This window comes from Lichenostomus cassidix, chromosome 2, assembly GCF_008360975.1.
Source record: "Lichenostomus cassidix isolate B80296 chromosome 2, HeHo_3.0, whole genome shotgun sequence".
NCBI lineage: Eukaryota > Metazoa > Chordata > Aves > Passeriformes > Meliphagidae > Lichenostomus > Lichenostomus cassidix.
In genome coordinates, this window is record NC_139482.1 from 80074484 (window position 1) to 80089264 (window position 14781).

Consider the following 14781-nt stretch of genomic DNA (forward strand, 5'->3'; position numbering starts at 1 on the left):
GTAAGAACTTAGTTACAATATTTTTACAACATTTCGTCATTCAGACTGCTAAGGATACTATGATGTGATTATATTTTGGACTGTTGCAAAAAAGCCCCAGAAACGTGTATTTACATATCACACATATTTTGGCAATGGTAATACAGTTGTAATAAGGAGTGATAGCAAATAAATAAAATATTAATTTCCCTATAACAAATGTGTGATGAAATATTTCTATACCACTTTGGGTGGGGGGAGAGTCAACTTCCAAACATCCTACGCTCATCTTTTGGGGCACTTTATTATTGGCTTTCTTACTGACTTTCTTATTTCAAACTACAAAAGAAAACCAGAACGGCCTGCATGGTTTACACTTTGCTGCTAATAGAATTCATTCAGATATTATGCTCTGTGCCTTTCCACAAGACTTGGAAAACATAACTCAAGTGTTTGAAATTTTTCGTAAAACGATGTGAATCAGCACTGTCGTTTCAAACAGGAAGGAAATGAGATCTGAAGTGAAGGCAAGGTGGGCACTTACTGCACCGGGTTATCAACACTGTCTCCCGCACAAATCCAAAACACGGCCCACACCACCTATTGTGTAGAAAATTAACTCTACCCCAGCCAAAACCAGCGCAGCTTTCTTTACGCCACTTCATACACACGTGGATTGGCAGAACGCAACACAGCGCAAGGCGCGAACTGCCAATTAGCCACCAATTACCAGCATTATCTGAGCCGCACACGCAGACGAGACAAAACCACGGTGTTAACCGCCCGTGCCGCTCTCCCTCGGCAAATAAACACCCAAGCAGGGCGGATGAGCTGCCCACGCCGCCCGCTGCCGGCGCCACGTCCCCGCCCGGCCGGGGCAGGGCAGGGCCCGGCCCGCTGCGGCACCGCCCCCCCGGCGGCCACGTTGACAGGGCGGGAGCGGGCCGTGCCGCCTGGGGCACTGCGGGCCGGGCCGTCTCGGGTGCGGGTGCCCGGTGCGGGAGCGGGGCCGCTGCCACAGTAAAAATGTCTTCGCCTCCCAAAGAGAAAGCAGAGACGCGGGCCGGACACCCTCCTGCTGGTACGGCCGCCGGTTCCCGTCTCTCCGCTCTTTCTCTTGCTCACGCCGGGGGACGGGATGGGGGGGCCGGGGCGGCCGCGGGCCGGCGGGGCCGGGCGCCGCTTCCCCGCCAAGTGCCCGTCCTGGGCGCGCCGGGGCTGAGGAGGCAAGGGCGGCCTCGGGCGGGTCCCGCCGCCGCCGGGGATGCGAGCCCGGGGGTGTGAGCCCCCGGTAGGTTCGACCCCCCGGGGATGCGAGCCCCGGTGGGCTCCCTCGCCCTGCACTGCTCGGGCGCGGCGCGGCGCTCTGGCCGCGGGAGGTGCGCTGGGATTCCCTCCTGAGCCCTGGGCGCCCGCGGCGCTCCCTGCCCCCGGCAGCCTTCCCCGGTGACGGGCGACGCTCCCTGCCCTGCCTCTCCCCGAGGAGCTCTCTGGCTGTGGCCAAGCCCTCCTCGGGTGTGTGCAGTTTGGCACCTCCAGGCTCCGACCCGGCAGGCAGGCGGTGCTGTGTTCACCGGCATCCCGCCCTCGAAAGGCGGCGGAGGCCTCCGGAACCCCCGCCTGGGGCTGGCGGTGGGAAGGGGAGCGGAGCGGTCTCGGCCCCGCGCAGCCTGCGGGGCTGTTCCCGCAGAGTGTATGCTGAGTGTGAACAGACACACTGGAAAACAGGAGTGCTCTGTGCATCCATTTTGCTTGTGGGTGTCACGGTCTGAGAGCTAAAGCAGCCTGCACGCTGCGATTCTGGAGCCCGGCAGAGTAGGGAACAGGTAAAGCTGCTTGGGAAATGCCCAGCAAAGGACCTCTATCGCCTTCCGTCCTGCTGCTGTGTGCGAGTGGGCGGTCGGGGTAGGAGCTGTGTGTCACCTCCAGTGGGACATTCATCTGCCACCGTCCGTAGATGGCAGCTCCTCTCTGTACACAGGTGGGGTTCAGTTACTTGCAGTATCGCAGTGGTGGTGTTACTTCGCGTACTGTTGGTTTTGCTTCTTAGAGTTTTCTTAAAAAAGGGAACTTTGGTTCCTGCACTACCAGCTTTTCATATGCCCTCTAATGTTTCCCCGTGGAGTAGTTGGTGAGATTTTATTTTTTTTTTTAGGCACTTCCATAAAAAGTGCTGAAATTCTCAATTGACAGGGTGGCTAGTTTTATATTCAGATCAGTTGATGAGATTTAAAGCTAAATTTGTAAACAGTCGCTGAACCCCAGTTGAATTCTGTGCTCTTTATAATGAGGACCTGAAATTTCTCTCCATAGAAGTGAGGAATAATGGCTTTGCTTTGCATGGCAGATACAGTTCAGCAGTGCAGGTAAGTCATCTTTTGGCTGAGCAGTCGTTCCAGTCCTGCAGCCTCCCTTGTAATAGCATTAGCTCTTACCTGACTTTCTGTTGAACTGCTTAAGGGAACCAAACCAAAGCATCACTTTCCAATGTTGACAGCTTTTGTTGCCCTAGCTCCTCGAGCTGCCTTGTCTTCAGGTACACGTCAGCTTCAGATCATCAAGATTATTGGTTTATCTCTGTTTTCCAGCTACACCATTTTTGTATTACCAAAACAAAAACATATTTATACAGCAGCTTTGTATTTTCTGATATTGTTCTATGTTTGAGAGTTTTGCTTTAAAACTTGCCTTTTGAAACTGGTGGAAATTTTTAAAATACCTGATGTGAGTCTCACTAGACCACATGAGAAACTAGCAATGCACAGGGTAAAAGCATAACTGGAGTACAGCACAGATTTCCTTTGCTGTCAGAATATTTCAGTTTGGATCTTTTTCTTTGTAAAACATGGGCCCACATATGAACTGAAGAGCACCTTCAACCGTGTGCCATTTAAGATCATTGACATCCCTGTTTTGTTTTGGTTGGTTTTTTTTTTTTTGTGAGCATTCATGCAAAATTGAGCTTTGGAAGGAAGGTGATCACTGAATCTGTCTTTGAGGCCAGAAAAAAACTAATGCTTTACCCTATCTTCAGGTCGCTTCGGGAAGAAGATTTTTTCTGGACTCTTTGACCCTTTGGTCTTTTAACACTTGGAAAATCAACAAGAAATGTTTTGACTAGCAAGAGTATATGTTTACTCTAGTGGCTGAAGCTAGGTTTTAATCCTCTATCTCAAGCAGGTTTAGATCCCTGAATATTAGAATAATGCATTAGATCAGTCGGCAAACAAGTTTTAATAAAATGAAAGTAAGAAATTATTTTTTAAAATGAAGAGAGGTGGAATTTTATTCATAAATAACAAGGCAAATTTCTATCAAAGAAAAGATGTGAATAGGGGATCTCTTTTGATAAATGGCTTAAAGGCTCAGGTTTTGCTGCATACAGTTCTATAAAGAGCACGACCTGTAATTACAGATATGTCTTACCCTACTGAGTATGTTGGACATGTAAAAGTTAGGAAGGATTTGGTCATCACATTAACAGCAAAATTGATAAGCCTGTTGTTTTTCAAGTGCACTGTTGACCCTTGCTTACTGACTGCACTCCATTCCTGCCTGCATTGATCTTTTACATAGCGGGAAAAGAAAAGGTACTTGAAAAGACAGAGGGTAATGAAATGGAAAGAAACCTCAAGACCTCAACTCAGGAAGTGACTTTGACCTCCCGTCTGAAATCTAAGAAGGCACTAACTTAATCTTTGCTAAATATCCATCTATGAGTGCGATCAAGTGTGCCCATAACACATTGCTGAATAGGCTTGTACAGTCCCTCTGAAGAGATCTATGTAATTATGCTTTAGCTGTTCATGTAGTACATACTGTGGAGGGAAAAAGGAAGGTGATTGTGTTAATAGTGTATTTATGAAGTTTTGTGATAGGTTCGTGAAAATTGTTACATGCTCTTTCCTACATTAAAAAAAATAGCTCTGAACCAAGATTTCTGTGAAATGAAGGCATATAATAACTCTTCCTTCTGTTCTTACTTTGTTGAGCAATAATGTATGCTCCCTTAATCTTGCACAACGGCATATTTTGTCTTTCCCTTTTCATACATCTTACCATTGTAATGGAATCATGTGTTACATAGTATGTAAGAAATAAACTGTGTTAATATCAAATACTATGCTCAAGAAAAAGGAAAGCTGCTAAGACTCTTGGTTGTACTCTGGACTTATAAAAGTTCCTCTCTGGTTGCTGTGACCAGCAGGTGATTTGAGTAGAGCTGGAAGGTTTCCCTGGGAAGGGCTGCCTCAGTTCTGCACCCTGAGTGAACTGGGGCCAGGGGTGTCCCTGACCTGTGGTGCTTTTCTAGGCACTTGGTACTCACTCCAGCTCAGTGGGGTTTATTTCAGAATTCAGTCTCAGAAACAGAGAGGAGTCCAGCAGTGGGGGCAGGGAGGAAAAAGTAGAATGCTTCCCTGCTCTAGATCAGCTTGAGTGGTAATTGATTAACACATTTGCTTAATAAATTTTCAGAACGAGTCGTCATACTCTTACGAGGAGCACAGGCTGGCATTCACAGGACTGACAAGTTAGTCCTGTCTGCCTCTTGAGGGGGGAAAACATGACAGATGATAATTAAAATCCAAAACTTGTGTTCAGCAGTGAGGCAGATAGGCTTGTTGCTCTTCTCAGTGTGGTGGCTAAAGAATAATGAATTTCTTTTTCATGCTTTAGTAAAGGCTTACAGCCTCTTGGCCATCACCACTCCAGGGAGCAATTCCCTGTCCTCTCCTGCCTTAGCATCTGAGCTCTGCACTTGCTCTTCAGCACAGGAGCTGCTTTCTTCCTAATCCCAACACAGTGTTGTTGACACCATCCAGTTCTGGATACTGCTTTCTGACAGTGTTCTGGAAGGTGGTTTATCAGTTATTTAAATCTTCTGTTTGCAGGATAAGGAAATTGAGCTCTTTTAAGGATGACTATTAAGTAACAAAATCACCATGGTATGCATCTGTCAAATTATGTAGTAAATGCTAGGCAAGTAGGAAATAGATGAATCCTCATAAGTCCCAAGAAAATCTCACAAGTGGAGTAAGTTTTTCATTAGCTTGGTGGATGTAATAATTTCCTCTCTTGTTGCAACTTGAGGTAATGTAGCTTAGTTTATACCTTTTAAAATTATGCTGCAAGGGTATTTATCATCTTAAGCTAAATCTCTTGAAACTGGATTGGGTATGAGCATGCTGTGTCATGGGTGGCAGATATGTACATCAGCCATATGTACAGAATGCTATCTAATTATTTCACTTTCGGTCTCACATATACACATGATTATTGCAGATGTTTGCTGTATTCTTCTGCACAGTAACCTTGGATTGCTAAATATAATTCAATTATGCACCAAAGTACTTTAAGCTGTCTATACTATGCCTGCTGATACTAGTTCAAAAAATCAGATTAAAAATACTGAATTGCTGCATTGGTAACTATTACGCCTTTTTAGTTGTCTGGTTATTTGCTTTTTAATCCCTCTTAATTCTTCATGCAGACAAATCTGAACGTGTTAGCTGTGTCTCTTTTCCAGTGACAGATAAAGAAAAAAGAAGTGGCTGGTAGCCTGATGATATACAATATGAGAGGAGGGACATTTTAGAACTAAATTAGCACTGAATCCTCAGGTACTCTTTTCTTTAGTGTTCTGCTGGATGTTGAAGGACGTGGAAGTGTGTGTATTGTTCAGAGCTGCTGTTTGTAACCCTGGCAGATGTTGCTGTGGAGACATATCTTCCACAAAAAGTCATTTGAAATAAGTTAGTAAAAAGATATGATTGTGCAGTTGATGTTAAATTTAGAAAGTAATTAAATTAATAATTTAAATTAATGTAAATAAAGCATAGCAGTACTTTGATTAACTGAGATGTTAAAACAAGACTGCAATTGACAGAAATCTTAATGTTTGCTTTTGCAAACAAACTTAAATTTCTAAGGAGCTTGAATCAAGAAAAATGAATTGGAATTTTAATTTTTGCTTCACTTTAGGCAAGAAAGAAATGTAGTTTTTTAAACTGTCATTCTTTCCTTGTCCCATGTGAAACATTTCTCACCAATTAAAGTATAAGTTTTATGCTGGAGAGAGTACACCAAATGGTTAGTGATTTGGGTTTGGCAGGTTTTTTTAGAGTGTGATAAGAGGATGCAGTTTTTTTAGGTTTTAAAAGATATTTCTTTGAGTTTGTCTGGTTATTGCCTGTCTTTAGTTAATGACCTTTATCGAATTAGAAGTTTATCTCTCAAATATCACTCAAAGCTTAAAATCTGTTTTCAAAGGGCAGGGCCAAAGAGTTGTAAATTTTTCCTGAAGCTGGTCACTTTCTCCTTCCTCCTTTCCTTCACCCAGGCTGTAAAATTTATGTACAACAGTGGCCTTTCCATTGCTGTCCTGGTTAAGAATTGGGAGTTAGAGCTGTGTCTAGGTTTCTGGGACTAGCACTGACCTGCAGTGAGGTGCCCTGCTCCCTCTGTGGCAGGACACAGGAGGGCTGTTAGAAGCACAGCCTCCGCTGTGTGTGCCAACAAGCACTTCAGCTTCTCCCGAGTGCTGCTCTGACATCCTGCTCACTCCAGCTGTGGCATCTCTGCCGAGGCTCACCACAGGCTTACTGTGTCAGGGCACAGTGAAACACAAACCAGCGTGTCTGTAAGTGCTTTTATTGACTTTGACCACTATAGTGGTTTTCTGATGTGGTTGCTGATGGCAGTGTAACCCATCCAAGTAAGTTAACAAGGTGCATCATCTTATCGTGTGCTGTCCTGTAAGCGTGTGTAGCAATTGTTGAAGAAAAAGAAAAGTACACTATTGTACCAGAAAGCAGATCAAGAACAGCCTGCCTGTTGCTCTGCTTAGAAGCTGCAGTGCTAAGCCTGGCTTGGTTCCCGTTTTATATTGCACTTTGGAGTGGATAAGTGATGTACATAAGTGGATTTGCTTTCACTTCTTGCTTTGTGTTTCAAAGAGCTGCTTTTATGTTTTCATCATTTCTAAAACTTAAATGATGCAAGGATTTGAAGTGTTGTAAATGCTCATATGTTTTGCAAAACAAAAAGCTCTGTTCTAAGTGCAAGTTAACAGTCCTCCTAAATTTAGGAGGACTTTTATTACAGTGTGAAGTACTTTGTATAAATACTATCATTATAGATGTAGTTTTTAGCATGAAATGATGAGTTAGTTTCTTTAGTTTGTGGCCTTTCATGTAGTATTTTACGCAAGTCATTGCCTCAGTTTCTTCTCACTGCTCCAGGTTAGTAAGGGTTGGAGGGAGAATTAAAACAGAATTGAGTTTTCTAATATGTCACTGGAAGCCGGTGATAAAATGAGCTGCAGCTTCTCAAGATAAGCCAAGATGGCATCATGTGGAAGAGAATGGCAGATGTGGTCCTGAAGTAGTTGTTCCTCAGGTTTGCAACTTTTTAATACTTTAGGCTCCTTTTTCAGACCGTGGTTAGGATTAAGCTACCATGCAAAGTGTCAGGAGGAAAGCAGGGTGGGTCATCCTTAAAACATTCTTCGCTTATGCTGATTTGACTGAGGTTTGTTCTTATCTATTCAATTTTCATTCCAGTGAAAGCTGGTGGGATGCGGATTGTGCAGAAACACCCACACAATTCTGATGCCAAAGAAGAAAAAGATAAGGATGACCAAGACTGGGAAACCAGCAGGTGAGCAGTTTGATTTGGTGCATGTGCTGCAATAAATTTCCATGACCTTGAACTTTATCACCAGTTTGTTTTCTTTGTGACTAGCAGATCAAAGGTACAGTTGTTTTTGTATCATAAAGCAGTGGCAAGTTAGACACTTCAAGAGGATTGGGGAATTTGGGAATTTTCATATCGCTGAGCCCCCTTTAAATGATCTTGCCAGGTAAGAGAAGGCTGGAGAAAAAAGTACAATTAAAGTAAACCATCAGCTTTCCTAAAATGTCTGAGTTCAGACTGTGCAGAAGCGTTGAGGCTAGGCATATTTGGACACAGGTATTATGCAGTATATGGCAGTCCATATATGAGGTGGTCTTGCTGTGTGCTAGGTGATTCCTTTTACCCTTAGGCCCCTAGTCCTGTGTCTGTGAGGTATTTGACAGTATGGTGCTTTTGAAAAGACAAGTAAAAATAGATGGAACTAATATTACCTGCTTTTATTTTAAATGGGAATCTATCCGTTTTGGTGGTCTAGGATACTAACACTGCAGTTACTTAGCAGTTTTAACTAAATTTATTGGATTACTGGTGCTAAGCAATGAAAGCAGGGAGGTGTGATGGACTGTCACTGTTTTTCTGTTCATACAAAAGCCACCTGGTTTTGAATTGCTTTCCTCAGCTAGCTACTTTTCTTTCTAGCCAAGACTATATTTACCTGAAATGTTTGTCTGCTAACTTAGGGCATGGGTTTTTCCTTACTATTTGTTCAAGTTAAAAAAACAAACCAGAGAGCCATTCTTGTGCTTTGGTAAGTAGCCTGACTTAGATTATATTTATTTTACATGTAAAACAATGGTAATAAAAAGGCATTGTGGAAACGTCTAGAAATAAACCTGAATGTGTTTATTTACTTGAACAGGAAACACCTTTATGAGAAGGGAAAAGTAATTTCAATTAATATATTCAAATACAAGGCAGGAGAATTAAAATTTATGTTCTTTCTTCATCAGCCAAGTTGGTCATCTTGCAATTCTGCACTGTGGCACATAAGTTGAAAGAGTCTGTATTGCAGCCAAGTTTTGTCTAAAGTAAGAAATTGTATCTTGGGGTCAATTTAAACTTTGCTTAGGGATACATCCTTTTATTTGAGGTGTGTTGACCTTGGCTGGACAGCAGGTGTCCACCAAGCTGCTCCATTACTTTCTGCCTCCTTATCCTGCTGAGTAGGGGAATGAGATGGAAAAAACACATGTCAAGATAAAGACAGTTTAATAAAACAAAAGGAAAGGCCTTGCATGGAAACAAAGAAAAATAAAATAGGTATTCACTACATCCCATGAGCAGATGATGTCCATCACTTCCTGGGAAGCAGGGCTTTCAGTATATGTAGTGATTGCTCTGGAAGACAAACATAGTAGTAAGGAATTCTCCCTGCCTCCTCCTCCTTTTTTCTAGCTTTTATTGCTGAGCAGATGGTATGGATTATCCCCTTAGTCAGTTGGGGTCAGCTGTCCTAGCTGTGTCCCCCTCCCAAGATCTTGCCTATCCACTGCCTGCAGGTGAGAGGATAATGTTGGAGAAGCAGTTTAGGTTCGGTGGAAGTGCTGCTCAGCAACAGCCAAAACTGGTGTGTTATAAGCACCTTTCTAGCTACCAGTGCAAAGCACAGCACTGTGAGGGCTGCTCTGGGGAGAATTTACCACCTCAGTGAGATCCAGCACAGCATTCTATACCCGCTTATTCTTGTCCTTCCCTGGCATGCCAGCCTTATGGCAAGGAGCCTCATCAGAATCCAAATGACAAGACTTCTTGTGCCTGTTCACAGACCTAAGCCTCTGTCACAATGTAGCACTTGGCTTTATTCCTTTCTTCAAACAGGATTATGTGTTCCCTCTTTCACTCAAATAGTGCAGGGGGAAGTTAAAATTTAACCTTGGTATTTGTGGCTGTGTCTGCTGTAGCAGGTGCTGTGGCACAGTAGAAGCACATCTGTAGGGGTAAACAGTGGATGCTGACGACTTCATGTTCACAGTGTGTGCTTTGGAGATTAGTTAGTTTGGTCATCTGGACTGAAGGGCCAATCCTAGCTGGCATGTGTTAGGTGTCTCCTTGAACTGTGGTGCCAGTTCAGCATCATCTGCAAGGAGGCTAGGTGAGGTGCCCTGAGCAATACACAGTGTGAAACAAAGCCTAGGCAACTAGGCTAGAATGACTGGGAGAGAGGTGCACTCTTGATCTGTAGATGCTAGCAAAACAAAACTGTATATTAATACCATGAGCAAATGTTATGCTTTTAAGACACAGGAGAAAGTTTAATGACTTCTAGAGCTAACTTACTAACTAATGAATAGTTAGCCATTGCACCTCAAAATCCATTCCTTTGTCCATCTGATCGGTCGATTGTCAAAATATGTGCTTTGAGTGTGCCCTTTGCTTTGGTTTTCATGTAGAGGATACATAGATGGTTTGTATTAGGCACTGGTGCATACAGTTGTTCTGAGTCTGTGTATTAATAAAGCATTGAGCTGAACTATTTTATTTCTTTGATCTAATACTCTTGAGAAAGAAAGCAGCAGGAGGGACATAAGGAGCATAGTTAGGTAGGAGCTAATATGAATTATATTATAAAACTGAAGTTTGTTTACAAGTCAAGATAAGTTGTTTTCCTGGTAGAACTGAGACCCTTTTGTGTATGTAAGGGAAAAGGTTTAATGTGCATGTTGCAGGCCCCTGTGGGAACACTTGCACGACTCTGGTGGCAGTACAAGCTGAAGATGTGAGCAAGAAGGTATTTAGCCACAGACAGAATAAGCTAGTCAAAATTAAATTAGGTTTGCCGCACATGAACTGCTTTTGTGCTGCCAGGTGCAGTCCCCCAGAGTTTGTGTCTGCTCCCGATGATTCATGGTGCTCTTTGAAAACCCTTGGATTTCTGATGTGTGGGAGGGGTGATGTATAAGGAGATGAGGATGGGTTTGTTGGGAGGGGAGAAGTGAGCATTCTGTTCTGCTTTCTCCAGCACCAACATATATGTACTCCTGGGGCATTGTTTGCTGGTATTTTATGTCCCTTTGCTAAGCAGATGTGGAAACATCTGTGTTTTTAACTTTCTACTTGTCATGGTTTTAGTCTTTGCCATTTTTAGGTGGTGGTGTTGATGTGATGCAATCTCTACTCCTCATTGCATTTGAAGTCAAAAGAAGCAAATAGCCCTTCAGGAAATCTCTGTCAGCTGATGTGGGCAGCTGACAATGGTGTAAGAGAAAATAATAAAACAGAGAAGAATAATCTGTGTGTGAAGAGGGAGGTTAGGATGACTGAGTAATTTTTTTTAATCTCATTGTAAACTTAGTTGAAGACAGATTAGTGGAACTGGCAGTAAATGGAAGCAGAAGATGTCAATCTCTCCCAGAGTTCTCTCTCTGAGAGTACATGGCTTCCCCATGGTGGCACAAATCTGAGCAGTTGCTCAGCAAGAAAGCTTTCAGCTTTGGTTCATAGAACTATTTGTGCCTTTGGAGAGAGCGGGCATTGTTTTTGCAGCATGCTTGCAGGAAAAGACTTGGATCAATGTTTCTAGTCTTAATGTAAACAAAGCCAATGCAGGTAAACACCCCTGACATAGCTAACTGTGCTGTGATAAAGGTGACTTTACCATTCACCAGGTATATCTTTGAAGTTTCTTTTTCTCAGTTGTTTAGCAACTTGCAGTCTAGTTACTGTAACTTACTCTGCAAAGTATTTTACACAATTCTGTTTCCTAGAGTAAAATTGTTATGACAATCTCCCATTTCATGAAATAGTAGGGAGACTTGTCAGGATGGTGAGTCGTCATCCCTTAAAACAATATGTGGTAAGTCCATTTTATACAAATTTAAAGTTTTCCTGCAGGGCAGGTCTCAGCCTTGAGTTGTAGCAGAAATAATTTTATGTGTCTGGTATAAATATAGTTTTACTTAGAGGGATGTCTGGAAATGATTATATGGTGGAGGAGACTCAATGAAAGAGGGGAAGAGTTACACAGTTTGGTTTAGATGAACTAAACATATGTGTGGCATCCAAAGCCAGTGGCACCCCTGTGGTCATGGTGTCAAACTAGATTGTGAGGTAGGATCCTTGGCCCACATTTTCTTCAAGATGTGTGATTTTTATCAACCTGGTTAGAGCTAGGATGCTAGCTTTTTACTTCTGTACTGATCAGTTACTGATTTTTTTTTCTTGAGTTTTTGTAATTTCTTAACACTTGTGTTGGTTTGGGGTTTTTGATATGGTTGCAGTTTTTACTGATTGACAGTCATACTGATTGCTACCAGAAGGCTTTTTTTGTGATGCTAGAGGAGGGTGAAACATATAAACAGAAGTATGGTTATGAATCAAAACCATAATTTTTCAGGACTGTATCTTGTCATAGAAATTATTTGGAATAAATAGGCTACTCATAGTCCTGGGCTTTATTAAAAGCCCATTAATGCCTGTTTAACTGAGATTTGCAGTATCATGCGCATTCCTGCACCAGCAGCTGACTCTAGGCATAACAAATACTCCTGAAAAACAGATAATTTGAATTGAGAGCTGCTTGTTCAGTTTTGCACAAGAGATTCATTAGTTGTCACTCTGGGATCTCAAGAAGAAGAATCTATAATTATCTGTCAGGATCTGAATTTTAAAAAAATATTTAAAGCAAATATCTGGCTTTTTTTTTAACGAACAGGGTAAACTCAAAGGCTTTTATGTCTTAAAGACTTTTTCTCTTTTGTTATATATCTGAAACAAGGTGAGTAATTATTGTGATTTAATTACTCAAGATAAATGCACTAGAGTAGTTTCTCTGTATATATGTAGATTGTATGTGTTTTGTATCTCAACCCTACCTGGAGATTTTAGGATGAGGATGTTTGCCTTAGTAATATCCATTGGGTGAAAGAAAAAAATCCAAGAGAGTAATTTAGAATGTGGTGACTCAAAAGCGAAATCATGCTAATGAAGCATATGGGTGTTTGTATGTCAAAGAGTACTCTCAGTACTTAGTTACATGGTGAGAGAGGAGTTGTCAAAGGCCCTTGTTACCCTTCAGTGTTACTTGTGAAGTCTGAATATGCAAGTTAAGCTGAACCTGATTTTTTCTTTTGGAAATGCAGTGAAAATCTCAAAAACTTGGCTGTGGGTATATAATTTCATTCAAGAGTAAATTTGTTTTTCCTTTCCCTCACTTTCTTCTGCTGCAACTGATGAGAAATAAGTCACAGGCATTATTTCAATATTTTTTATTTGCCACTGAAGATTCTCCTGGCATTAAAATATTCTTAGCTTTTGTCTTGTAATGACCCATGTCAACCAAACTTCTGGCAGAATTAAAAAACTATAAAGTACCTATATTAGTATAGAATTAAGCCATTGGAGAAGGTTTATATGTCTGTTTACATCCTGAATATGGAAGGGTTTGAAACAATTTCTATTCTGTGTATTTTATTGTTCTGCTTGTTTCAGCTGGGGTAGAAAGTGTAGAGTCAAATTCTGACCCTTTAGCTTGGGAACAACTGCTCTTCAGCACAGCCAAGACCTGGGAAATGATGGGCAGTGCTCAGCTCACTTGCGTGCACGTCCTGTGGGAGGTAGTTTCCATCAGGGATGAAGATGTTCCAGTCCAGGTGGTTCTGATGTGTGTTGTAGAGTCAACAGATGTTTGACAGAGGGAAATCTTGAGAGTTCTATGTTTTTTTAAGAAAAAAAGAAAAACAACTCAAAACCAGAACAAAACCAACACAAAGCAAACAAAAAACCAGGAACCCCCCCAACAACAAAACAAAAAAAAACCCATACCGAAACCTTGCTTTGTTGAACATGGAAGCCAAACCTGTATAAATGTAAACAGGCAGCATTTAACTTCCATAAATACTTCGAGTGAATAACTCATTAGTATTTCTCCCATGTAGTTCACCTAGATAAAGCTGAAAAAGACCTCATTACCTATGTTCATGCATCTGTAATACCAAAGTGCTGGAAATGTAAGCAGGTATTGATTCAGTGTCATGAATATTTAAGGTTAAAAGAAAGAGACAGGTCAGGACAGATAGACTGCTACATCTTCTGCTTAAGTTTCTGGAGAGGAAATGAGCAACTTTGGTGGGTAGAGGACTGATTGAGTCTGCTTTTCCTTCAAAGGTCCCTTGGTCTATTATGTCAGTGGAGGCAGCCCTATTCCTAACCACCTTTTTTCCCCCCCGTCTTTTTGTGGCCTGATTCTGTTACCTCTGTGAGCTGATATGGTTGCACAAAAGAGGTTATGTTCACAGATTGTATTGTCATTTTACACTTGACCACATAAAAAATGAAATTTATTATATGTGTGGCTATGACTCAAAGTTTTTTATTCCTACCTTTGGCTTTTGAGATCTTGTTACTCAGGTATGGAGCTCTGGAGGCAATTTGCCTTCAAAATGAAATGTCTGGAGGAAATGCAATGGAAAAGCAACCTGGCTGTGAATACCCTGCTAGTGGTTTCTGGGAAACATGCAAATTGCAGCAAACATTGGGCATTATCCCATGGTCATACCAGTTTTGTGTGACTAACTTTTTCTTTACTTGGCTGAATATTCCAAAGGTTAAAAGAAAGTTCTGCTGGAAAAAGGCCGTCAAAGAATTGCAACTATAATTTTGTAATATTATTAAGCATAATACTGAACATAGTGCAGTAAGGGAAATAGCTTCCTACCTTCTCCAAAACATCTTTGTTTCCAAAAAAGATTCTGTGCTTAGTCTTTGCTTTTTTTTTATCCCTTCCCCCTTCTTAACTGTATTATTTTGGACTTAAATTCACTTTACAGTTAAGGGAATAGCTTCTTAATAGTGTTACACCTTTACATAAGTGGCATTGCCTTTAATGCATTTTTCTCCTTCATTATTCATCTTTGTGTCTCAATCTTTTGCATAGAGTTTTTATGATTAGCAGATGCTCAAGTCTGCTAAAGCTTATACATACATAATTTGATTAGTTATGAAACCTGAAAACAATATTAGCTGTGTTCGTGTGATTTTTCAGGACAATACCTTTTGTAGATGATCTTTTTCTACGTGGAAAAGTAGCAAAGTAATTGCTATGACCTCTGCTGAACTCTATCAAATGCCTATGCAGTAACAGACTTAAGTGTATGTACGAAGAATAGAAAG

The 14781-nt window shown here is 41.6% G+C and overlaps 1 protein-coding gene across 1 annotated transcript in view; it reads left to right on the forward strand.

The window, feature by feature from the left end:
- The first annotated feature begins 887 nt into the window (after positions 1-887).
- DAP (death associated protein) overlaps positions 888-14781 on the forward strand; it is a 54704-nt gene continuing 40810 nt past the window's right edge. The window contains exons 1-2 of the mRNA XM_085052138.1: positions 888-1060; positions 7542-7638. Coding sequence (XP_084908264.1) covers positions 1006-1060; positions 7542-7638 — 152 coding nt within the window. The 5' untranslated portion in view covers positions 888-1005. The remainder of the gene's footprint in view (positions 1061-7541; positions 7639-14781) is intronic.